At 50.3% G+C, this 24,477-nt stretch overlaps 4 protein-coding genes across 21 annotated transcripts; 2 read left to right on the plus strand and 2 right to left on the minus strand.

Annotated features, from left to right (window-relative positions):
* Nucleotides 1–36: 36 nt before the first annotated feature.
* Nucleotides 37–2,556, plus strand: LOC120683235. Of its 3 annotated transcripts, none has more exons than XM_039965289.1 (10): nucleotides 37–512; nucleotides 616–713; nucleotides 781–826; nucleotides 922–1,004; nucleotides 1,099–1,160; nucleotides 1,412–1,473; nucleotides 1,684–1,743; nucleotides 1,825–1,857; nucleotides 1,943–2,008; nucleotides 2,119–2,556. In XM_039965289.1, exons 1-10 carry the CDS (start codon nucleotides 153–155, stop codon nucleotides 2,161–2,163), a joined length of 915 nt encoding a protein of 304 aa, XP_039821223.1. In that variant the 5' UTR covers nucleotides 37–152; the 3' UTR covers nucleotides 2,164–2,556. The 3 variants fall into 3 exon arrangements, with proteins under 3 accessions (XP_039821223.1, XP_039821221.1, XP_039821222.1); XM_039965287.1 differs by having other exon boundaries at nucleotides 44–512; nucleotides 1,079–1,176; XM_039965288.1 differs by having other exon boundaries at nucleotides 44–512; nucleotides 1,079–1,160; nucleotides 1,405–1,473.
* Nucleotides 2,557–2,947: 391 nt separating this feature from the next.
* LOC120683232 lies at nucleotides 2,948–6,053 on the minus strand. Of its 13 annotated transcripts, none has more exons than XM_039965281.1 (5): nucleotides 5,702–6,044; nucleotides 5,583–5,610; nucleotides 4,271–5,241; nucleotides 3,439–3,513; nucleotides 2,948–3,302 (listed from the first exon to the last, which is right to left on the minus strand). In XM_039965281.1, exons 3-5 carry the CDS (start codon nucleotides 5,180–5,182, stop codon nucleotides 3,189–3,191), a joined length of 1,101 nt encoding a protein of 366 aa, XP_039821215.1. In that variant the 5' UTR covers nucleotides 5,183–5,241; nucleotides 5,583–5,610; nucleotides 5,702–6,044; the 3' UTR covers nucleotides 2,948–3,188. The 13 variants fall into 13 exon arrangements, with proteins under 13 accessions (XP_039821215.1, XP_039821213.1, XP_039821216.1 ...); XM_039965279.1 differs by having other exon boundaries at nucleotides 5,583–5,622; XM_039965282.1 differs by having other exon boundaries at nucleotides 5,583–5,639.
* A 3,270-nt stretch (nucleotides 6,054–9,323) lies between these two features.
* LOC120683068 (protein STAY-GREEN LIKE, chloroplastic-like) lies at nucleotides 9,324–11,023 on the plus strand. 3 transcript variants are annotated; one of them, XM_039965086.1, is made up of 3 exons: nucleotides 9,324–9,694; nucleotides 9,836–10,198; nucleotides 10,264–11,023. In XM_039965086.1, the coding sequence occupies exons 1-3, from the start codon at nucleotides 9,542–9,544 to the stop codon at nucleotides 10,534–10,536; spliced, it is 789 nt and encodes a 262-aa protein (XP_039821020.1). In that variant the 5' UTR covers nucleotides 9,324–9,541; the 3' UTR covers nucleotides 10,537–11,023. The 3 variants fall into 3 exon arrangements, with proteins under 3 accessions (XP_039821020.1, XP_039821018.1, XP_039821019.1); XM_039965084.1 differs by having other exon boundaries at nucleotides 9,357–9,694; nucleotides 9,791–10,198; XM_039965085.1 differs by having other exon boundaries at nucleotides 9,358–9,694; nucleotides 9,806–10,198.
* Nucleotides 11,024–16,054: 5,031 nt separating this feature from the next.
* LOC120681833 (protein CHROMATIN REMODELING 24-like) lies at nucleotides 16,055–23,371 on the minus strand. 2 transcript variants are annotated; one of them, XR_005678106.1, is made up of 20 exons: nucleotides 22,996–23,371; nucleotides 22,015–22,898; nucleotides 21,616–21,746; nucleotides 21,473–21,527; nucleotides 21,056–21,292; nucleotides 20,918–20,973; nucleotides 20,731–20,821; nucleotides 20,005–20,142; nucleotides 19,836–19,919; nucleotides 19,442–19,651; nucleotides 19,279–19,350; nucleotides 18,558–18,638; nucleotides 18,365–18,483; nucleotides 18,150–18,261; nucleotides 17,704–17,772; nucleotides 17,526–17,620; nucleotides 17,020–17,148; nucleotides 16,809–16,880; nucleotides 16,599–16,726; nucleotides 16,055–16,496 (listed from the first exon to the last, which is right to left on the minus strand). XR_005678106.1 is itself a non-coding variant. In XM_039963471.1 (20 exons), the coding sequence occupies exons 1-20, from the start codon at nucleotides 23,171–23,173 to the stop codon at nucleotides 16,320–16,322; spliced, it is 3,123 nt and encodes a 1,040-aa protein (XP_039819405.1). In that variant the 5' UTR covers nucleotides 23,174–23,369; the 3' UTR covers nucleotides 16,055–16,319. The 2 variants fall into 2 exon arrangements, 1 of the variants encoding a protein (XP_039819405.1); XM_039963471.1 differs by having other exon boundaries at nucleotides 16,599–16,731; nucleotides 22,996–23,369.
* Between the last annotated feature and the right edge of the window lie 1,106 nt (nucleotides 23,372–24,477).

A 24,477-nucleotide genomic window follows, 5' to 3' on the forward strand; every position in this document is an offset into this window, starting at 1 on the left:
TCTTCCCTATCCATCCCCTCCACCCACCACCACCATGATTTTTTTCTCCCCCCGCCCCCGCCCCCATCACCATCGCCCTGTCCTCGGTCTTCTCCTCCACTTCCAGCGAAGCCTGCTATCCTCCTCGGGACTCGTGAGGGAACAAGAGAGAGATGGCGGCTGCCACTCCCGTGCCCCCGGTCTTCTGCAAGCAGCAGCTAGTGCTTGTCCACGCCACCAAGCCTCCCCTGCCCCTTCTCGCGCGCCGCGCCGTCTCCGTCCGCGCCGCGCCGCCCCGCCAGCGCCAGCAACGCCCCCCTCCCAGGACCAAGCGGGTCGATCCTCCTCCCAGGCCCGCCCGCCGTCCGCCGAGGGCCCCTCTGGACTACGACGACGACGACGAGGAGGAGGAGGAGGAGGGGAGGTTCGCTGGGGGCACCCGGGCCGCCTCCATGCCCAAGCCGCCGGCCGGCTTCGTGCTTGACGACAAGGGCAGGTGCATCGCTGCAGCATCCAAGCGCATCGTCACCATCGTACGCCATCTTTTATTATATTAATGTCCTGACCCCTGAGGAGCTTGCTGCTTTCAATCATCACAAATGGAACGAAATAAACAGGCAGACATTGCCATTGCAGATCGACGACGCCAACAACCGCCCCTTGGAGTGCATAATCAGGAGAGTCTTCCGGAGCTCGCAGGACCACGACTGCATGCTTCTCTGCCCAGTTGACATGTAATAAACCTCAACGCCACACTTCCTCTGTGCTGCTGTCTATTGCTACTGATCGATACACTTCCAGGCCTGTGCAGGTCCTCAAGAGCACAAATTTCAGTGGCTGGATAGCTGTATGTCTTCAACCTCTCTCCGCCTCATATATATCTTTTCGCATGATTCTCGATGGAATCAACTTTTCTTCTCTTCCCCTCTTCTGCTTGTGTAGGTTGACGACCACCAGCTCAAGCAAATCATTCCTTCTGTTGCCTATGCCCTTGCAAGAGTGCATATGCACTTTGTCGAAAGCGGGTAAGGGCTCATGAATGCAAAAGAGTGTTCCTGAACTTGTGCTTGCTGCTGTTACTAAAATGTCTCCGTATAAGAATCTTGCTCTCCGTTTCAGATTCTGTTATACAGCAAGGGGTGGCTTTTGCTTTCCTGAAGAAGCCATTCAAGAGTTTCATGGTAACCAAAATTACAGGCATGCGTCTTTTAATTTTTTGGGGCAGCTCACCTTGTCATCTAGTCAAAATTATTAAAAGAATTTTAAGCAACTGTATTTGCAGATGAAAGAAAGTTTGTGCAAAGGTTTTGACAATATCTTGTCAGTGCCAAATGTTTGTAGACTGTATCTCAACAGTATCTGAAACTATTTGCTTACCAGTACGAACTACTCTCTGCAACGTCTTCTATGGTATCTCATTTAAAGATTGCAGATTCCGGTGATGGCGTTGAGGGGGTACCTTTCGAAGGTGTAGAGATTTGCTGCTTCAATTTGGTGAGCAAGTTTCTCGGATGTAATATGAGAACCCGGTTTTGGTCAACTAGAAATAGAATAATTGCCATATGCAGCACGATAGGCTACTGCTGCTATCGTGAGTCTTCACATTTGACATATAGATATAGATCCCCAAATAAGTAATTCATAAAGATTCAATCTTGGGTCTTCATTGGTATGCTTGTGATTGCTGACGCTTTGTATTTGCAGGATGGTGCTCACTATATGATTTATACACCAGTTGATCCTCTTCTGTTCGTCGCAGTCAAGGTTAGTTGGCTGCTGTTCAACTTGTTGTGGTAAATTCAGTTTGTACATGATATCTGAGAATGTTGTAACATGTTTGTGCAGGACAAGGATGGTGTGCTACGCATCGCTGAAGATGTAAGCAGTGCTGCAATCAGCGTTTCCATTTTATCACTGCAATCTGTATGTAGAGCAGGGGACTTAGCTGTGAGTGTTTTCACAGGATTTGATGGATGACCCTGCAGTTGTTGATGCCATAGACGAAGAGACAGAATTTACAGCTCTAGTGGTACGGTAACTGCTCCATACTTTATGAATGTAGTTCATCCAGTGTTTCGAGCTAAGACATGATGTACAAGATCTCCTGAACCATGCTCTATCTTACTCTGTGTCCGGCAGGAGGAGGAAGAGGCCCTTCTTGAAACGGTACTTGGTGAAAGGTGATGAATGGTAGGGAGGGGGTTCCTACATGAATTGGAAGAGGAGACCCATGCTCCACTAGTCCACTCCACCAAGCAGTAGAATGACGAAGCCCTAGTTGGTCCTGAAGAAGGGGATGCCAATTGCAGCTGCAAAAGTGCGTGTGCTTGCTTGGATTGGATTATATGTGCAGCAAAGCGCAATTGAGCTGCCTACCCTAGGATGGATGAAGATGTAATGTTAATCGTCATGTGCTGCTGCCACTGCTCATCGTCGTCTGTCAACTAGTGTAGTATAGAAAGCTGCAAGGAGGCTTTTGTTTTGTTTTCTAATCAAATGAATAGGACGACCAAAGCTATTGCTGCTCTGCTGATGACTTGAATCAACCTAATAAAAATGATCCAATCTGATATCCCATGAAACGCCCCAACTGTTGCTAGCTTTGTGGACTGCAGCACCCTAAGGCCGACGCAGGTCATCGCAATTGCACCAGCACCAGTGAAGTCATGCCCACTCCATCCATGAGGATTCTACTTCTAGGAGCAGACGACTCATGCTTCTACTGAAGTTCAGTTCAGATGCAGCTTAAAAAAAAGGTTCAGTTCAGGTGATGCTGAATCAGCAATTCAGCATACATATATACCACTCAGACGGCATCAAGCTTGCTCAGTGATCGTTTTCAAGGATCCATAGGAACAATGCCTGTAATTATCTGGAGTGATGAGATCCAAGCCTACCCAACTTCAGTAGTTCTGGGTGGGCTAGTTTTGTCTGTTTCAGTTCTCAATATTAACATGGTTTGCTTATCTAAAAAAAAGTCAAAATTATACTATTAACTATAACATCCAGAGGTCAAGCATATACATCTCAAATATAACATGATTTTCCATCCTTTCTTAGGTCAAGCATATACATCTCAAATATAACAACTCCCTAAAAAGGCAACCGATATGGATAGTATGGTGAATATACACAGGAGTGCAGTACCTAACACTGCCATGGCGAACTCAATCTGGCTCTGCCACAGTGACTCTTGCTATTCTACATGCTCATGAGGAGCGTATGCTGCGAGTTCGTGAGGCCCAAACACCAAACACAAGGAACCAGGACACAAACAAGATTGCCCAATATTGCATAGACCCATACTGGATTCTCGGGAAAACCTGCAACCATAAACGATCATCATAAACCATAGGTATACAAACATCATTTTCTGCAGATTAATTCTCAGTCTGAGGTAATAAGGTCTGGCAAAAGGGAAATTCCATATTATATCATGAAAGATCACCATCTACTTACAAATCTCATGGATATTACTAGAGTCAACGCGCATAAACCTCCAAGAAGCATGTGAAGACCAATTACAGCAGCCTTCTGCACATAGCCCCAAAAATAAAATCATACTTCCCATCAAATGCTTCATTCATAGGACTACTTTGTGCATACACAAGCATTAGTTTTAATTTTCCTCCAAAGAGCAAGGAATCCTTGCTAATTAGCTGAAAATCATATATAAAAATGGCTGAATTATAAAAGGAATGAAAGAAATATGCATGTGATTACATCACTTATCATACACCCTCAACCAGTACTGCCCTCAACATGGTCCAAGAACAGCCAAAGGCTTCAAAGAGGCAGCAGCATCCAAATTTTCTAATTCAGACTCACACGTTACTTCTACAGAACAGAAGATTGTCATTATAACAACCTTCAAATAAAGAGGACCACTTCCATTAACTTCAAAGTTGAAACTACGCTGATAGTTACAAAGTGCACTTCTGTAAGGGATTTTTTTTAAAAAAGAAAACCACATCATCACACATGTAAATATGTTTTAGCAAATAGCAGTATCCTTCAGTTGATGGTATTAACATGTGGAGAACCTTAAGAGGATCGATAACCTTCTTTATGCATCTATAAAGTTCTTTCCTTTTTGTTTCATCTATAAAGCATCTAATTACAATTGTGTGACTGCTTGATTGTTTTTTTCCATCTAAACAAATGGGAGGATTGTTTGCTGTTCAGCTAAAATCAAAGTATGAGAAAATTTTATTAATTATCCGAAGGGGTGTGCAGTTGAATTCATAGCCAGAGGATATGTAAATAACAGAACTTTTTAAGACATGCATACCTTGCCAACATGTGGAGCAACCAACCATGCAAGAACAATCACAGCTAGGCCAATAGCAACAAGAACTCCAGTACTCTCCAAACTCCATCTTGTATGCACCCGTCTCGCTGCCACAATACTATGCTCCGGTACAGAATTATTGCTTGGACTAAGTGGCGGCTGATCAACGTGCCCTTGAGAGACAGCCATGTGAGAGTTATGAGGATTGAACCAAGATGATATCTCGCTAAGCCGCTGCCTTCGTATTGCCGCAACAGCATCTGGGTCAACACCTGTGTCTGCCACATGCTGCAAGTATGAGAGTTCCCCAGTAGATGTCCTTTCCCTGAGAGCTTCATAATCCTTCAAGGACACAAGGACCTTGTTGAAATCGTCAGGCCTTACATTTGCAGCAATACTTCCACATATCTCACACACAGTGGATCCATGGCTGATGAACCACTTCAATGCACAGGCATAATGCGCAAGGGCAAGCTCATTCTTGCAGGAACAGCCTAGATCCACAAGATGATCTTGTTGATGCAGGGGGCCTGATTCGACGTCAGTAGCGCACACGAATATCTCGCCCTCGGGGCTTATAAACTCAACAAACCTGGGGGCATTGGTTCCATCCTTTAGCCCAGTGATGACATCCTTGCTGGTGGAAGTCTTGGTAGCATCATTGTTGGTCCTTGGGGCGGAAGGCTCTCTCGAAGGCGGCACAATGCCCAAGAAACCTAGGGCAGACTCGCCTCTGAAATCAGTCTCGACGCAATGACAGACCCGGCAAAGTGAAAGGCCAGAATCCTTATCAGTGCTGCAGCTTGATACACGGGGGATGGCCGGATTGTGGTGGTCATCAGCAGTAGGCGAGTTGACGGCATCAGTTTGATCAGTGGTGTTGGGTTGCGGATGCTGTTCCTTGAGGCCCATGTCGGATCAGAGGATCATTTCACGGTGTTCAAAACTTGAAAGGTGTATCTCGTCAAGAACTGAAGAAGGGAATAGGTAGCCGATCATAAGGTCAATGGCAATGCGTATCAGGCAGCGGAACAGCTGGAGAGGAAGAGGATGGATAAGATGACTGCAGGTAGAGAGAGTGGACAAATGGAGGGTAAGGGTGCGGTCCCAACTCCGAAGATGTGTGTGTAACAACACATGTCCTTATGAATATCTGAGTACCCAACCCAGATCACAAAATGATGAGGGCGGCGGTGCGGTGTGGTCTACTCTAAACGAGTGTGCATTGGCTGGCTCTAATCCAGGAGCCTGGCGTTGATGATACTTACATCTGGAGCTGAGGCTGGAAATCAGGCAAGGGAATGTACTGTACCTGGTTGGATGTGTGAAGTGAAGGGAACCTGCACGGGGCACTGTAGCATGGCACATACTAGGGGGAGTCAGCAGGAGGACGAACGAAAACAAAGGAGGATCGAGTGGGAAGCAGCTAACCTTGTCGCGCGCACCCCGGCGGACGAAGGGGAAGCAGGCAGATAACTGAAATTGATGAAGGGGAATCTCATCGAGGCTCCTAGCCTAGCAACATCAGCATGGGGATTTCGATCTCGATTTGAGGGGAGGGAAGCCAGGCAATCAATCGAATCACCCCCCTCCTACCTTGCTAGCTCGTCGATTCGATGGGATGGGATGGGATGGGATTGCTGGCCGAAGGGGACGAACACCATTGATCTCCCCTCTCCTTTCTCTCGCTGGCCGTGGGCCCCGCCGGAACTAGCATCTGGCGGTGCGGTGGTCGAGGGCCCACCGTCCAGCGGCTCATGCCAGCTGCTGCTGCTGCTCCGCACTGGAATTCTCCTCCCCCTCCAAAGCTGTCTCCAGTTCCCTTTTCCTTTTTTTCCCACCTCTGTTAAAAGGATCCAATTTGAAAGTTCCAGCATTTTATTTTGTACTACTAGTAAATATTTTAACATTTTTAATTGTACTAGCACCCTAATAATTTTATTTCTACCACCGGGCAGTGGTACAAATAAAATATGTGGTTACTGAGTTTAAATATTTGGTTTCTATTCCGTATGAATACGGTTGTTCTTACACTTAACAAATTTAAGTATACTAGATATAATTTTTTTCTTTGGATAGGTGATATGTGGTTGCTAAATTTAAATAAAAATCTCAAATAAATTTGTACTAGAATTACAATTGTCGCAGCTATATTTTTTGTTATTTCATCATACTTTTTTAGAAAAAAAAATATACATGACTTGACCAAATCATTCGTAGCACACACCAATGTAAATATACAAGCTGCTGTTTTTTTCACATGTTATTGTGTTAGGTTGTGCACGGTAATGGGAAGATGTTTATAGATGCTTTGATTAGAGTAGCTGTAAGCTGATGCCTTTTGTTTTTCGGGCTCGTTTGCCTTGCCTGGAAGCCGTAGCCACCATCCTTAGCCTCTCGTATTCTAGTTGCATGCAGCATGCGGATGATTAACCGATGGATGAGGAACACGCACATCAAAAGCAGCTGTCAATACACAAACTCTCGTGTAACAGCTGAGCCCCCGCGTCGTCCCCAGCTCGGGCGACTCGGGCGGCGTCCTAGTCCCCGGTGGCGCTACCTCCACATCCCCTCCCCTCCTTGCCGTTACCGGAGGGAGCTGTCGGAAGTCCGCGCGGCTCCCTAGGAGGACAGCGGTGGGGTCTCTCCGATCTACGCACGGATCTGGCGGGGGACCGCGGCCGGCAGTGGAGGTGCCTTATTGGTCGGCGGTGTGCGCGCCCGGCGAGCAGCGGCGGGGACTCGCGGCAGAGGCGCCAGTGTGGAGGAGGCCGAAGGCGGCGACAACGAGCTTGGTGACCAGAGGAACTGCGCGGCGAGGGTGCTCGCCGGTGCGGGCGGCAGATGGCGAGGCTGGTCGGCGGGGCTCCTCCGGCGACTTGGCGGCCGGATCCTTCGTCCCCATGGCCGGATCTGCCACCCCCATGGGTGGATCTGCGGCCATGGAGGGTGGCCAGCGCGGACGGCGTTGGCGGGCGGCGGTCCGGTGTCTGGGGACCCGTCTTCCCGGCGGAGGGCGGTGTGCCGGGTGTCCGTGCGCCACGGAAGCGGTAATGGCGGCCTCGACGCAGGGCGTGGTGCCCAGTGCGCGGCGTCCGATGTTCGCCGCAGTGGCGGCGATGGTGCGCGGCGCGGGGCCGCGCATGGCGGCAGTTTCAGTGCGGGGCTCGCGTTCGGTGTCGGCGTTGGAGTGGGGCGAGGTGCCCTCGCGCGGCGGCTGCCTCGGCGTAGGAGTGCTCCCCTCACGCGGGGGCAGCCTCGGTGGCGGGCGTGCGGCTTCGTTGCGCGACGCTGCTTGCAGCAATCAAAGTGGAGGTGGAGTTCGGCAGCATGGGCGTGTGGGGCGCGGCGGCGGTGTCGTTCCGAACGGGCTGTCGTGGCTTTGGTGTCGGTTTTGCCATGTCGTGCGCGTGCAGCTTGGGATTGGGATGCTCCGGGCGAAAGCACTCGCCGGTGTTGCTGGTGGGATGACGGCGGCATCCTTGACATCGCTTTCCCCGTTGGGCGCGTCATTTTGGAGCTATAACTCTGCTGCACGGGGTTCTCTAGGTGAAAACCATGTCCTTTGACGAGCGACGCGTGACGGCGGCGCTCTTGGCGTTGTGCCCTTCTTGAAGGCGTCGTCTCTAGAGACCTAGTTCGGTGTGTGGCTTCGCCCGTCCTTGGTCATTACCGGCTTCTGCTGGGGTCGATATTTTTGCTGCTTGGCGAGCTGGGACGGTGTTACTAAGCCCACGCGGAGGCAATCGATGTCTTGATGGCGGCCAGGGTTTGTTGCTTGGTTGTCGGTAGGCTGCTTGCAGCGGACCGCGGCGACTGGCGTTGCTTGGCAACGGTCACTGCAGTGTGGGACTGCGTCGGATGACGGCGCTCGTGGCACCGGTATTATGGGATAACTTGGCTTGCAGCAGACTACGACGGGTTGCTCAGACTGGTTGTGGCCTCCTGGTGTGGTACAACATCGGACGATGGTGCAAGCGACTTCCCTGGCTTGCCGCTATGGCGGCGGTGGCTAGATGCGAGGGTAAAGCAACAAGGCGAAGTCGAAACTATGGCGATGGCATGACGGTTTGTTAGAGACCCCGGGGGAGCGGGGCATCTTTGCGCACCACTCCGACGGCAACTTCTGAAACAGATCCTGGCCGTAGAGTTATGTGGCGGGTGTGCCGAGGCTCCTGTGCGCAAACGGGAACGGTGGAAGCGGCGAGGCCTCCGCGCGTTGTGTTATCGTGGTGGCGACTGCGTGGCAGTCTACGAGTGGCCCGGATCCGGTGTTGTTAACTCTGTCGGGTGGTGCGTTTTGTTGCAGCGGCATCACGGTGAAGGATCCTACATGGCGGCGACCCTTTTGGTGCGGTATTGTCCACCTCTTTGTTCTTTTTCAACATTGAGTCACACCGAAGTTTTCTCGACGATTATAAGAATGTGGAGTGCGGATGGGTGCTGCGATACTGTTTCGACTTTGTTGCCGTCTTGTGTGGAGTGTTTACCTCAGGGCCTATCAAAATAGTTTCGAGTTCTCGTGTTGATGACCCAATCCAATCGAGTGAGTTGAGTTGCTGTGTCCCTGTGTTGACGTTCCAATCTAAGCGGGCGAATCTTTTTTTTCCAATTTTATTTTGTTTTTCTAGCTATAGCCTCCCAAGACTGTAGAATTGTATTTTCTCTGCTATATCAATGAAACTCGCAAAACTCGCACTATCTTGTGCGATTCATCGGAAAAAAAGATTAACCGATGGATGTGCATGCTGTTATTTATCTATTAATCAATTATTAACTGTTTACGTAACCGGTATGGCCTAAATAATCCGGGTCCGGCTTGTCTAACATGCTGAAGCAAAGTCATCAAACAGTACAATTAATTGTGTCTGCGTAAACAGCATAAGTACTGTATCTATAAATCTCATCCATCCATCTGCGATTGAACGGCCGGGAGCGCACCGAAAGTCACCGCTGCAATTTTTGCTGATGGACACCCAAGAAAATTGCGCAGGACTGGCGGCGTCGCGTTATCCTTATTTGGGCAGGGCAGCCAATAGAGGCAGGCCAGCTGTCGGCGGTGCTCCCGTGGCTGGAGGCCTCAAGCTGTCTGTCGTCAACGTTCCACAGCCACAAGCCGAAGCGGCGGCCGGTGGCTCTACGCTTCGACGTCGCCGCAGCAACACCACCAGACAGGCTTCTTGCCAGTTGCCATGGGGGGCCTTGCTGCTCCTGCATCCTGAACTAAATCGATCTAATCTGCCCAGATTCCATCATCTGAAGCTTTCGTCAATGGCGGCGCGCGGCGGCGCGCTCTGCTTCTCATCCTCGTCCGCCGCCGCCGTCACGTGCAGGAGGGCGGGTGGCTGCAGGCCGGAACCGCCGCGTTTCTTGGTCGTCAGCTGCGACGCCAGGACAGCGGACGTCTACTCCTCCCTGCCCCTGGTAAGAATAATCAAGAGCTAGCCGACTGACTGATGAAACAATGCAATGCGATGCGATGCGATGCTTAGAATATCGAGCGATCCTCCCTCCAACCAGCCAACCAACCAACAGTCGATGTCGATCGATGCCCTCTGCATGCAGGCCGCGAAGCTGCTGGGTCCTCCCACGACCTTCAACGCGGCGAAGCTCAAGGTTGAGTTCGCCGGGGAGGATCCGCTGCTGCGGGGCAAGAAGCAGCCTTTCCCCAGAGCCTACACCCTGACCCACTGCGACTTGACGGCCAACCTGACGCTCGCCGTGACCGGGGGGCCCATGACCAGCGAGCAGCTGCGGAGCTGGCAGTCGACGCTGCAGCGGGACGACGTGGTGGCCGAGTGGAAGGAGGCGGCCGCCGGCGCCGGGGAGATGGCGCTGCACGTGCATTGCTTCGTCAGCGGCGCCAACCTCCTGCAGGAGCTGGCGGCGGGTTTCAGATACTACGTCTTCTCCAAGGAGCTGCCGCTGGTACGCTTAATTTCTTTCTTGTTCAATTCATTTCAGCTACCAATCGTAATCGATGGATGGATCAGGTCCTCAAGGCTGTGGTTCACGGCGACGCGGCGCTCTTCTCGGAGCGGCCGGAGCTGATGGAGGCCAAGGTGTGGGTGCACTTCCACTCCAGCTCCCGCAAGTACAACCGGATAGAGTGCTGGGGGCCGCTCAGGGAGGCCACCAAGAGGAACCTGCACCTGCTGGATAGGCGGCTGGACGAACTGCAGAGCGCAATCACCAGGAGCAGGAGGCGACGCAAGTGGGCGAGCCCAGAGACAATCTTCAACGCCCTGGTGGCACTACTGCTTTGACAGATCGAGCAAGGGATGAGCATTTCTTTGCAATCCTTTGCTCTGCTGCTGAATACTGATACGGGCATGTGCATTCTTCAATTCTGCTCTGCTCTGCTTGACACCCCAGTTGCCATTTGCAATGTGGGTGCTTTCTCCCTTTTTCAGGACTGGTGATTGCTTGGCTTGCTGCTCCAGTCCAGTAGTAGTTGTCAACATCAAGTTTGGCAAGCGAATCCTGTAGTAATGTACAATACTGTCGTGGTGTAGAAAACCACAGCCGGCTGGCGGAATGCACCCGCCTAATCCTAAGTGTAGGATGTGCTTGGGAGCAGTCAAGGAATGCTCGATCTAGAGGCGTAAGAACACGGAAGCACACAAGGATTTAGAGTGGTTCGGACCGCCGGAACGTAATACCCTACGTCTACTGCGTGATGTATTGCCTGAGCTTGTGTGCAAGCTAGGGGAGGAGCTATGGATGTCTCTGCATGTGTGAAAACTTGTGAAACCTGTGTTCTAGCGGGCGTGCTCTCCCTTTTATATGTCCAAGGGGAGCATGTACACTGAGCGGGGCCCCGACAGGTGGGGCCGGCGATATATTTGATATTGTATACAGCGGAGGCTTAAATGCTACAAATCCGGAGATCTTCGTCGTCGGCCTCCGTGCGTAGCTTCTGACCAGGGATGGTCTTGAACTGTCCTGTCGGAGTAGAGTCTAGCCTCTGGAGCTGCGTGTCGAGGTTATGATGAAGCGCCGAACTACTGACTCAGTCCGCTGTAGCAGCGTGCACTGTTGCTCCAGTTAGTAGCTGGTCATCATGACTTGTCGCCCACGCGTGCGGCGCTGAGACACTGCTGCACGTCTCGGTAACAGACGAGCCGCCTTGAAAACAGGCGGGCTTACCGTGTTGTCATGTCACGCCTGTCCAACCCGTGAGTGGGTATCCGATGCCCTGCTCTGGCAGCGCACGCCCCAACCACCAGCATTTAATGCGGCAGGACAGCTGGCTTCAGGCAGAAGACTCGTGCCTGTGGGACACGTGACGGCACCGAACCCGGGGGTTGGCAGTCGCGCCCACAGGGGCATGTGGCGGTTCCGGACCCCTGTCCAAGCGGGGAGCGGAGGTCCGGAGGTCGGCCCTGTGGGTCACGTGGCGGCGCCGGACCCTGGGGGCTTGCGAGGGCTCCGGACTCCTGCCCAAATAGGGTGCTGGGTCCGGATCCCTTGGCTGGCTCGATGACTCAGGCCTCCTGGAGGTCCGGCTTCCACTTGTAGAGGCCCAGGTCCGGCCCGCGGAGGTTCGGGACCTGTCCGCGGGGGTCCGGACCCGTGGTCCGTGGTCGCCTCTCCTGAGCGCCTTCGTCCTTGTCTTGTAGGAGATGGTACTCCTGTCTGAGTGTACCGACAGTGGCCCCCGGGCCCACCTGCGGGTGAGGTATTAACCCGCAGGTGGGGCCAAATCGATGTCGTGGTTGACGCCTGCTCGGACGGACCGCGCCAGTGTTCTCCGTGGGGGAATTCGTCCCCTGCAACTCCAGTAGCTGGCGCTGCCGGTCTCCAGGTACTCTGGCCCCCGTCTTGTACACAACTTAGGACTGGTGTTTAGTAACTTGCCCACGTGGTCCCGGATCCCGTTGGCAGAGGTCCTTTGAGATACGCAGCCAGACCTGTGGAACAGAGCTTAGGAGGCCAGGCCTCAAGCTAGAATGAGGTCTGGACCTCTAGGTACACTGAGCGGGGCCCCGACAGGTGGGGCCGGCGATATATTTGATATTGTATACAGCGGAGCCTCAAATGCTACAGATCCGGAGATGTTCGTCGTCGGCCTCCGTGCGTAGCTTCCGACTAGGGATGGTCTTGAGCTGTCTTGTCGGAGTAGAGTCTAGCCTCTGGAGCTGCGCGTCGAGGTTATGATGAAGCGCCGAACTACTGACTCAGTCCGCTGTAGCAGCATGCACTGTTGCTCCAATTAGTAGCTGGTCATCATGACTCGTCGCCCACGCGCGCGGCGCTGAGACACTGCTGCGCGCCTCGGTAACAGACGAGCCGCCTTAGAAACAGGCGGGCTTACCATGCTGTCATGTCACGCCTGTCCAACCCGTGAGTGGGTATTCGATGCCCAGCTTTAGCAGCGCACGTCCCAATCACCAGCATTTGATGCGGCAGGAGAGCTGGCTTCAGGCAGAAGACTCGTGCCTGTGGGACACGTGGCGGCACCGGACCCGGGGGTCGGCGATCGCGCCCACAGGGGCACGTGGCGGTTCCGGACCCCTGCCCAAGCGGGGAGCGGAGGTCCGAAGGTCGACCCTGTGGGTCACGTGGCGGCGCCGGACCCTGGGGTCGGCAGCCGCGCCCACAGGGGCTTGCGAGGGCTCCAGACTTCTACCCAAATAGGGTGCTGGGTCCGGGTCCCTTGGCTGGCTCGATGACTCAGGCCTCCTGGAGGTCCGGCTTCCACTTGTAGAGGCCTAGGTCCGGCCCGCGGAGGTTCGGGACCTGTCTGCGGGGGTCTGGACTCGTGGTCCGTGGTTGCTGCTACTGAGCGCCTTCGTCCTTGTCTTGTAGGAGAGGGTACTGCTGTCTGAGTGTACCGACAAATACCAAGAAATTCAGCAGAGGAAGCAGTATAATGATTCATCATTCAGAAGGTGGTACTGCATTTCGAACAGCACTTCTTTTGGAAGATGGATCGGCAGGAATGCCGTTGTGAATTCAAACATCTTGCGCTCTAGAGTGGCACACAATTGCAGTTGCAGGAAGGGGCCATGGCCATGCGCACAAAATCTAGCCAGACACCCACTTTTTAGCTACATAAAAAACAATCGATTGGTTCCCAAAAGGCAAAAAGGTGAAGTGGATGGAATTGGGTTTTCTCTTCTTTTACAGCCTGCCTGCCTTGAAAAACTTGGCAACGGATAGGTCGGTTTGTCCTCTCTGGTCAATCACTCTGCCTATCTTGCATCTTCTGTGTGTGTGTGTGTGTATTGCACATATGATGGCCTTCCCCGCAGCAAGGAAGCAAGGCCTGCTCTGCTCATTCGTTTAAGGATGGCAGCGGGGCGGGTTCGGGGCGGATACCCGCAGGTTTCGGGTTTGCGGGTTTCGGGTTTGCGGGTTTCGGGTTCGGGTTTCGATATTCGCCCGCGGATTTGCGGGTTCGGATATCCAAAATATTTCGGGTTTGGTGCGGGTTTTAAAATGTACCCGCAGAGCTCCATTGGGCCTCCGAAAACAACCAGCCCAATAGAAGCCCAACTAACATCCATGACTATATAAGCCCAGAAACCCTATTCCCACCCTCACCCACACCTCACCCGTCAGCTCCCTAGCCGCCGCCGCCGCCTGCCTCCCCAATCCTGCCCGATGCCGCGACGGGGCACCTGCATCCCGCCCGGCGCTCGCAGCGCGCACCCGCCCCGCCCGGCGCGGCGCACGGCGGAGGGCCGGAGCCCGGAGGCCGGCCGCACCTCTCCCAGCATGGAGGTCGCCGTCCGCCAGCAGCCCCGCACCCCGCCCTGCCGGAGCTCGGAGGCCGGCCGGCGGCTCGCAGCGCGCACCCCGCCCCGCCCGGCGCGGCGCACGGCGGAGGGCCGGAGGCCGGCCGCACCCTCCCAGCACGGAGGTCGCCGTCCGCCCACACCCCGCCCTGCCGGAGCCCGGCGGCCGGCCGCACCCCTCCCGGCACGGAGCTCGCCGTCCGCCTGCACCCCCACTGGAGGCTGCAGCTGCACGCAGACGCCAGACGCGGCCCAGGCACGGAGGCGCACGACACGGTGGCCCGCATCAGCATCTCTGGGAGATTCGTCTAGCTCACTAGAAAATGTTCGGGTTTCGGATTATCCGTCGGTTTTCGGGTATCCGCGGATTTCGGTTTCGGGGATAGATTTCGACCCGAATTGAAGTTCGGGGCGGGTTCGGGTTTCAAATTCGGGTTTCGGGTTTGGGTGCCCAGACACTCCACCCAAACCAAACCCGACCCGTTGCCAACCTTGCATTCGTTCTTGCACCATCACCACCAGCAGCAGAGCATGGGCACCTGCGTGAGCAAATGCTACCCTTCTCCTCCTGATTCCACCAGCAAATCAGCAGCACCAGCACCAGCAAAGGAGGCTTCTCCTCCTCCCACCACCACCACCTCCTCGCTATCTCGAGGGTCAACTTGCAACTCCTCCTCGTCGTCTTCGTCGTCATCAGCGGCTTGCTCCTCGTCGCCTCCACGACCGCTTGGCCTCGTCCTCCTCCCCGACAGCAGCAAGAGCAGGGAGTGGGACGTGGTGGTGCTGGATCAATGCGTATCACTGTCATGCTCGCGGTTGCCCGGCGGGTTCAGCCGGCCCGGTCTATAGCTACGTGTACGACGTCGCGGCGGCGCGCGCGGCCTCCAGGTCGGCGGCGTCGGAGGCGGCGGTGTCGAGTGCCGCCTGCTGCTGCTTCGTCCCGCCGCCGCGGCGCTTGCTCGGCCTCATCTCCTCCGCGAAGATGGGCTTGCGCCGGCGCTCCGTGATGGCGATGGAGATGGAGATGTCGTTGGGGAAGAGGTCGCGGTGCACCACCGCGTGCAGCAGCGTCGTCAGGAAGAGCGCCGTCATGGTCAGCGAGAAGCTGAACCCCCGGAACAGGTTCACCCGCACGGCCTGCCACGATCGATCCCGGAACAGGTTCAGCAGCAGCAAGCAACTACTAGCAGTCAATGGTCATGGAGATCGATCGAGCAAGCGAGCGGCGCGTCTTCTTGCTGGCCCCACCGCCAGGGCAGGGTCGTGCCGTCTACGCGCACGCGCGACCCGACGCGGTGGCGCGGCTGCTCGCTGCACCGTCGGGAGGAATGCAGGAGAGCGACCGCGGCGGCGCTGCAGGAGAGCCAAGGGAGTGCGTCGCCGGAGCAGAGGGGGAAAGAAGAGAGTGGGCTGGGCTGGATTTGGGCGCGCGGGCTGAACATTTAGGGTTGGGGGAGCCATGCTGACATGGATCCCTGCTGCAGGGACAAGGTGACGTCCACGCAAGTAAAAGTGGTAAAATTGTATTGTTTTTCTCTCTTTCCTGCTCTTTTCGTAATTGCAATTCTAAGAGTGTCATATGAGGAGGTGGCAACCGATATAATGATAAAAAGTTAAATGCCCCCATATCGTCCTACAATTGCAGCAAGCTCACCTCTGTCCACCCTCCCGGCAATGGCAGGCTTGCAACACCCAAGCCCAAGCCCAAGCCCAAGCGCCGGTGGGCACCGCCACCCAAACGGCAGCTGCTGCTGCAGCACAAGAGGCAGAAGCCGGCAACGGAGCAGGTGGCGGAAGATGAACTCACCAATCCCGTCATCGCCATGGATTGCTTCATCTTCCTCTGACTGCTCCTTTATATGTGAAAAATCTCTCTATTGAGTCAAAGTCCGTAATATAATTGGTGCTTCTCGCAAAATCGTCTCTAACCAATTTGCTTTCTTCGTTCGGCCGCAACGATTTGCCTGCTAGTACTAACACAGCTAGCTAATAGTTTTTTTTTTAAAAAAACAGTCAATGAGTTTCTTACATTTACCACCAATAATGATCCAGCAAAGAGCAGACGTTTGCTGCCATTTCCTACTAGATTAGTTCAAATAAAGCCAGCCAGCGTTTTGGGGATAACAAAAGGACTAATGAAATGGTAGTCACAACCCAGTGACTAATGAAATGGTTTGTCTTGTCTAGCAAGTGGCAATTAGCAACACAACATTCCACAATAAGCTGCTGCCTGCTTCAAAACACACTCCCCCCTCGTAGCCAGCCAGCTTAAACAGACACTATTTCAACATCAGAAACTCGACAGCCTAAACCGACAACACTATGCTCTCCATATCTGCGCTCAGATCATCCAAGCAGATCACTTCCGTGCCCCCCTTTTCCCTCTCCCTCTTCTCCTTCTCCGCAGAAGTCAGTTTCTCATCCAGCTCACTTATCTGCCTCCTTATCTTCTCCCCACCATCTGGTAGCTTCGACACCAGTGCCTAAATTCAACAATTTGTTTACTCCCATACCATGATCATCAAGCTGAATGCAAAGATCCACTTGAGAGAGAGAGAGAGAGGGAGGGAGGGAGGGAGAGTTACCGCATTGGAGAGAGTCTGTGAAAGCCGGTCGATTCTTGCCTTAATCTCTTCAGGACTCTCTGCACTTCTGTTGCTTGGGGAGTACCTTGGAGCAGTGAATTTTTCATCTTTCGGCTTCAATGCAAAAGCTGCCCTACATATGCAAAATGGAAACACAAAGCCTCAACAGACCAAACCTACACAAACAATACTTCAGATGAGGATCCTTACCCGCTGGCAACATAGTCAGACGAGGATCCCTTGTAATAGTGCTGAGGCATCATGGGCATTCCTCGAGGTTTGCTGCATGTAATGTGCCAGTTTATATACAATAATAACAAGTGCACAGATTAATGCAGGATAAGAAACTGGAGATGCTCTCGAAAGCATGATAACCTTTATTACCAAAAGAAGCACATGCTATGCTAGCGGTATGGCTAACCTGTCCAGTGCATCACTCTCACTCAATGTGGGCAGGGTTGCTGTTTTAGAGAACAGGAGGCTGTGATGGCTCACGCCGGCTATTCCCTGTTGCTCCAGAAACTGTATATGCTGCCTCAAGGATTCATCCCTGTAAGATGCATAACAAACTTCTCAGTAGTTCTTAGTAAACCTGGAACTATGAGTAACTACTGCACACTGATTGTGAAGAAAATTCATCTAAAAACAGGCAGCAACATTTTTAAAGGGCAATGCATTGTCTTCTGCAAATAAAGAATGCCTCATGTGCCTACAAAATTCATGGAGGAAATTCAACACGTTGCAGCATGCAGGTTGTGCTTTATTTACACCACGGGGATACTTCAAATTAATGTGATAATGTAAACAAAATTATTGTCGTAGCCATCCATTATCTATATACCTCAGGAGACACATAAGGCTGTACCATCAAAGATAAAATTAGCTGTGCTACAATTAAACAGAGTTCAATTAAAACAGATCTCTTACATAACAACTTGTTGACCATGCTCTTCTTGCAACTGCTTTTGCGTGAGGGAAACATCAAAACCTTGTTGTGGCAAACTAAAAAGCTCTTGAATCTCCTGAGGTTACAAACAAGATAGCCATAAAGTATCTAGTAGGAGATTGAGCAAACAATGACAAGAAATAGAAGCAGGACAAGTACACTCTTGCTGAAGTAACGTGTTTGCTCCTTTTGTTCTGTAGCTGTTCTGAACAGAGCCCCCTTGAAAACCTGGACAAAAGATCATCTCTAACTACTCAGTCTAGCTTTCCTTTCACATGGTCTTTTACAAAAGAAAAATATATAAGCGATTTGCTAAGATGGAAGCACAAAGCAGAAAGCTGGAGAAATCCATGAAAAAGGGAGTTGTGCGTGCAGCAATACAGCATGGTAAAAAGGACATCCAGTACACACATTACATTCACATCAACAAAAAGCAGTAGCAGATTCTACGCCTAGAAATCAAATTTCAGTAGTAGGGTCTATGATGTTGCAGAGAGAAACACAAGGATGTAAGAAAATTTTCACCATGTAAAACCATTATAGAAAGCTCATACTCCTAATAATTGCTTCAACAAACCAGCAGGTAAGAACTGATATTTGTGAACCTGTAATTTGTAGATCTTTTCCTCAATGGTTGCAGATGTCATCAAGCGGTATACAATCACATCTTTGGTCTGGCCAATCCGGTAAGCACGATCTACACTTTGATTGTCTGTACTGTAAATATAAAAACAAGTGTGTAAGGATAAAAAATATGTAGTGCTAAACATCCAGTCCAGAAAAGTTGAAGTCATGCAGTTAGGTGTCATTGTTCAGATACCTTGGGTTCCAAGCAGGATCAACTACTATGACGCGTGCTGCCTTGGTAAGTGTAAGTCCAAGTCCACCAACTTGTGTGGTTAGTAAAAATATTGGAGCTCCAGGACCCTCTTGGAAATCCTGGAGGATGCAAATACATGTAAGCAACAAAGCAGATATGGCTGACTATATGACACAAAGCTCATGGAGAGAACCTTCACAATCCTTTCCCGATCAGAAACCTTTGTTGTGCCATCAATGCGCAAAAACTTGTAGCCCTCTAATAATATGGCTTCCTGTTACAACAAACCAACAACTGAAACTGTTGAGCTAATAAGCCAAAAAAAAGTATGTATGATTTTACAAAAAGAAAAAAAAAATGACAACAGATATACTTGTTGACAAAGAAGCTGTCAATGAAGATTGAAAGAACATTCTGGGGCCAAAACACCAAACTATCACTGATGCGTTATGCCAGAACTAGATAACACTAAAATGTCTACTGGCAAGCTAATGATCAGGTTATCAGACCAATTGCTTTTAATTTCTTCTAAAGAAGTGTATCTCGAATACTACCATAGGGAAAAGAAAGCTCTATATTGATGCAGCAGTGATAACCAATGACAGTATTAAAGCTTCGAAGACAACTGGAACAGGATGTGATGTTACACCTACAGCTTGGTGATAGTAATGAGTCCATGTATTTTAGTTCACTAAACATTTACAGAAGGCAACTAACCATACATACGTCCTTGTCCAGTTATGGAGGTTATCCATGTGCATTGAGACTCCAGTAATTTACAAAGTTTTTAATGGATCTAAGCAGTAACTTATCAATGTACAGAAGAAATGCAATCTAAAAATCACAAGTGTCATGTGCAAATGTGCTACGGCAGGGTGAAGCACAAAAAAAAAATTAAAATAGCAAAAACGTACCTGAATAAGGTTCAACATTTTACGGGTCTGCGAAAAGATTAAAACATGATGCCCCTCTTTAACAAGGTTCCGCTGTGACATCAGATAATACTTATTTTAATTTAGCATTAGGGCCGAATACATAGGTTACAACAAAAATAGGAATGCGTCCAATAATACTTACCAACAAGGACATGATGAATGATAGTTTGCATGAGACATCCTGACCAACTTCCAGTGCATCATCATCATGAGCCATATCTGCAAGGTTCATGGCCATTTTTTCTACCATTCCTATGTCTTGATCATTCAGCATTTCATCCATCCCTTCCAAGACGCCTTCAGCAGCTTTCTTAGTCAATAGCAGTGGGTGATCGCATATTTTCTTCAATATCTGTGGAGAGAATAAAAGTGTACGATACATAATCGCACCAATAAACATGCCCAAAAAACTTTTCTATAAACCTATGAAACTTGATTTTTGAGCAACAAGAGAAAACATGATCCTAAATGAACAGAAAACATGTAGGCAGAGGAAGGTAAACAGTATCACTATAAAGGAATGAAGGTGATCTTACTGTGATTGCAGCCAGTGGTGATCCCTTTGGTTGTACAGCTAAATGAACCAACTCACTTTTTAGAAAAGCTTCATACAACTTCCTCTGCGCCCAGAGAAAGGTCATCAGTAAAACATCCATTAACCAATAGCTCAAGCAATTTTTTACAAGAATGACACTAGAGTCAAACCTGGCAAGCCGTTAACTTCAGCCAGACAATTAGCTCGTTCTTCTTTGCTAACGTTTTTTCTTCTGATGCACCACTATCAAGGAATACTTCACTTTTCATGCGTCGCAAAAAGTATGGCTTGATCCGCTCTCTTAGTTCCTGTGAAATATAGTTCAAAACCAATCAAAAAACACATTAAATTATATCAATTAATGAGAACATACTTAAGAGTAATATAATCTGGAATGGTGAGCACATAAAAAGCGAGCAAACTACAAAGGCTTAATTTAACACGTTTGCCCACTTATTGCTTCAACCGAGAGTAGATCAGAGTTAATCTTAAGTCTGAGTGCAGTATATATGCATTGCTTTCAAAGGTACAATCAAAGATGAATCTACTACCTAGTTGGTATATGAATGAGTCACTTGCATTACAATTTGTTGATGTCTAACTGTGCTACTTTATCAAAGTCAATGGTGAAGTTGTTCTTCAAGCCTACCGATTCAATGAGTAAAAGACCAACCATATCCTAACTTGGCTAAACTCTCTCCCTTAATCTTTCTGAGAGTTTGCTCTGTACAGTCCTCTTCTTTCTCTAGTTATTAGTTTTCATTTCTTTCAGTTGTTTTTTATTTTGTACGGCTCCCTTTTGGCAATTTTCTTATACAGTACTGGAAGCCAGATTCACACACCATCCATATATTAGTATATTATGAACAAAAGAAGTTCAAGATAGAAGTTACTACCTTAGCTACATTTGAGCCTATGTGCTTCTCTCGAGTGGTAGCATTCTTGTCGTTTCCTCGAAGGATAGCCATCTCAAACCTTGTTTTGAACCTGTAATAGTATAGAGAAATAAATGACACAAAATTGTGAATTCAACAAACTTTGAGAGTACAGGACAATAGAGAATAATTGAATGTACGAAATTACTGTTGTTTATCACCCAAGACATCCGGGCAACAGAAATTGAACAGAGCCCACATTTCCTGCAATAAAATGAGGTTCGTTGCAAAGCATATTGTATATCATGTATAAGTTTGAGGAACTGAAGTAGGGGATAAGGGATACCTTCAAGTTATTTTGGATAGGTGTCCCACTGATCACAATGCGATGGGCACAAGGTATTTCGAACAAGCTTTGAGCCCTTTGTGTCTTATTGTTTTTTATTAGATGCCCCTCATCAAGAATGACGTAATTCCACAATGTTCCTTCCTCATCGTCGTCATCATTGTTGTAGGAATTGCCTCTTATCAGCTTGTAATTGTTCCGGACAATGTCATACGTTGTTAGGAGGACACCACCCTCCTGTGGAAAGATGGAGTTAAACATTTGCTAGAACTAATTACAACATCTTGGGAGGGATTCAGGAATTTGTTCTAGATGATGATATGAAAAAAATGGCTGGGTAGTCAAATTTTCAAAATGTTACATATTGCAAAGTTACAAAAAGCCAGACCAAGTAATCCTTATGATAGAAGAACTTGCCTTGAAGGCATACCGAAGCTCATGATTGCGAATATTTGTGCTGGGGCCAGAGTAGCTGTCAAAAATGGAAAGAAATAGATGATTAGCACCAACAAACAGAACTTAGATCATATGAACTAGATAGAAGATATAGTTCTCTATACTCTCTGATCTTATGTTTAAGGCCAACAACTGAGAGCTCCTTGGTCCAATGAGCCAGAAGTGTCTTTGGAGCGACAATGAGCACCCTCTTGATTAGGCGAGAATGAAACAATCCAGCCAGAAATGCAGAAACCTGCACAGCACAAATAAGGTCCCATGCTTCCATTAGTGGATTCTGGATTCCACAACTAAATGAACCGGTGGCGAAGGATGAGAAACTGTCAACAAAATTCACAATATGAAGCCAACTGGGAATGACAGGTATGTATATAGCAACAAAAGGAAGAGAACAGTTTTCAGCCCCCTAAGCCTTAATGAATTGAAATGGCATTGAACAAGAAAACACTAAAAAGTTCAAGAAAAGAGTATAAGTGAAAGAAGGGGAGATGAGCGTGAGGAACCTGCATGGTCTTGCCAAGGCCCATGTCATCCCCTAGGATCCCTCCAGTTCCCTTGCAGTGCAGAACCCAGAGCCATCGGAGGCCCTCCCGCTGATGAGGGTAAAGCATCTTGAATATCCTTCCCGGGAGCTTATATGGTTTGGATGTTGCAGCAGTTCCAGTTGGCTCCATCTTGAAGTCCTCCGTCTTCTCCCATCCAACATCCTCAGCATCGTTCTCCACAACTCCATGATTTTCCTTCTCCTGACCCAGGACGTCATCGCTGCTGTAGTCATGGTTCATGAATGTTGAGGCCTTGGTTTGTCTCCTTGTGAATGCCTTCCTTCTGACATGCTTAGCAGCATAAGCTGTTGATGTTCCTTTCTCCTCATCACCGTCGTCGTAATCAGAATCAGAATCAACGAAGGATGAGGCCTTTGATACCCTATCTATCCTCCCCACATCCTTGGTACCTTTGCTCTTCCCAATGCCACGGGGGACCTCACCACATGAATAATCAGTAAAGGCTGAGGCGACTGAAGTAGTTTCTGGATTGACCTCAGCCCGCCTGGTGATGGTTGTAGCTGCTTCATCAGAGCTAGAAATCTGAAGGGGCGAGGAGGTGCCGGCATGGGTCACTCCATCCTTGGCGCTCTGGTCATCTGGGTCTGAGGTGATGTCGCACGGCAGGGGGGCGAACTGCTCTTCTCTGGGCCTCGCGGTAGGGTTGGTCTTGTGGACGGACAGCGAGTCGAGGCGGGTGGTGAGATCGTCCAGGATGTCGCGAATGCTGTCGCCGCCGTCCTGCTGCTTCTGCTCCTCCTCCTCCGGTTGCTGGGTGGCGAGCTTGCACAGGCGGCGTCGGTCGGCGAGCTTGACCTTCCTGGCTTCTTCAGCGGGGGTTCCTGTCAGAAAAGGGGGCAAATGGAATAATCCGGATTATTGATTGATGGGCGCGGGGCGACAGAGAGACAGGCGAGCGAGTGGGAAAGGTGTACATACCTGGAGGCGGATTGGGGTTAGGGTTAGGGTCTTGGCGGCTGCGGGCGAGGCGGAGGAGGTGGTCGTTGAGGCCGTTGGGCGTGGGGGCGGCGGCAGGGTGATGGCGACCGGCGGGGATGGCGGTGGCCGGCTCGTCGTCGAGATCGCCGCAAATGTCGAAAGGCGGGGGAGATGCCATACCAGCCGCCCGCCGAGGGCCCTGTTCGATTCAACTTACCTGAGCGAGAGGGAGGGAGGGAGGGAGGGAGGGAGGGCGGCGGCGCAGGCAGCAGGCAGCAGGCAGCAGATGGTTGGGAAAACAGAGGCGCGGGCGTTTGGGGAGGGGCGGCGGCGCAGCTCAGGCGGAGGTTGGGCTTAATAGCAAGCAAGAAGAGGAAGGGGCAACCAATCGATCCAAATCCCTAAGTTTTGAATTCCTCCGGCCCGGCCGGCCAACGGCACCGAGCGCGGGTCTCCACTCCTCACCAGGGTTTTAAAATCCGACCGGACTGGACTAACCGCCACCCTCCGGTACCGGTTTACCGGACCGGTTAGGCCGGTAACCGGTGGAAACCGGTTGAATTCAAATTCAAATTCAAATAAATTCAAAAACTCCCATGCAACTAGTTCCGACCGATTTACCGGCCGGTTTTACCGGTTTACCGGCCGGTTTGACCGGTTTGAAATTCAAGAACTCCCGTGCAACCGGTTTACCGGCCGGTTTGACCGGTTTACCGGCCGGTTTGACCGGTTTGATCGGTGGGCCTTCATGGGCCGGCCCATTTTTTTCTTTTTCTTTTTTGATTTAAGTTTTAAATTTCCACAAACTATACTAAATGAATGAATTTTTGAGAAAATTTGACACCATTAGATTCATCACACCTTGAAGTATTTTTAGGAATTTTTTGGGAATTTTTCATTTTTTGAATTCAAATTTAAAATTTGAATTTTGGCCGGTTGGGTACCGGCCGAAACCGGAACCGGACCGGACTGGTTTGACCGGTAACCGGTCAAACCGGACCGGTTCCCACCGGTTAGGTTAACCTTGCTCCTCACACGATCCACTCGCACAGTCGCACCTAGTAAGAGCACCAATGGCCCCTGCTCAAGGGCTCTGCTGAAGTATACCATATTATATATTCACTGTGTAGCTCTAATCATTTGGAGTCCAACACATTTGGATTTTCCATTTTATGACTTTTCTGTGATTTACTATGATTTTTCAAAACTACTTTAGGATGTAATTTGACCGATTTTGGAAAGTTCAGGGGGTGATATAGACCGTTTTATAGGTTGGAGGGTTATGTAGTCCACCCCGCATAGTTGAGGGGGTGATATAGACTTTTTCCTAATAATAATAGGATCCACTTGTCATAGACTATGTCTTTTCTCCTTTCTTCCTAATTCTCCTGTCCGTTCCCTCGATTTTCTCTCTCTCCCGCATTGCTCCGCCGCCGCGCCGGCGACCCCGCCCATTGTGTACTCCACGGGGAAGATGGCATT

Source organism: Panicum virgatum, chromosome 7N, assembly GCF_016808335.1.
Source record: "Panicum virgatum strain AP13 chromosome 7N, P.virgatum_v5, whole genome shotgun sequence".
NCBI lineage: Eukaryota > Viridiplantae > Streptophyta > Magnoliopsida > Poales > Poaceae > Panicum > Panicum virgatum.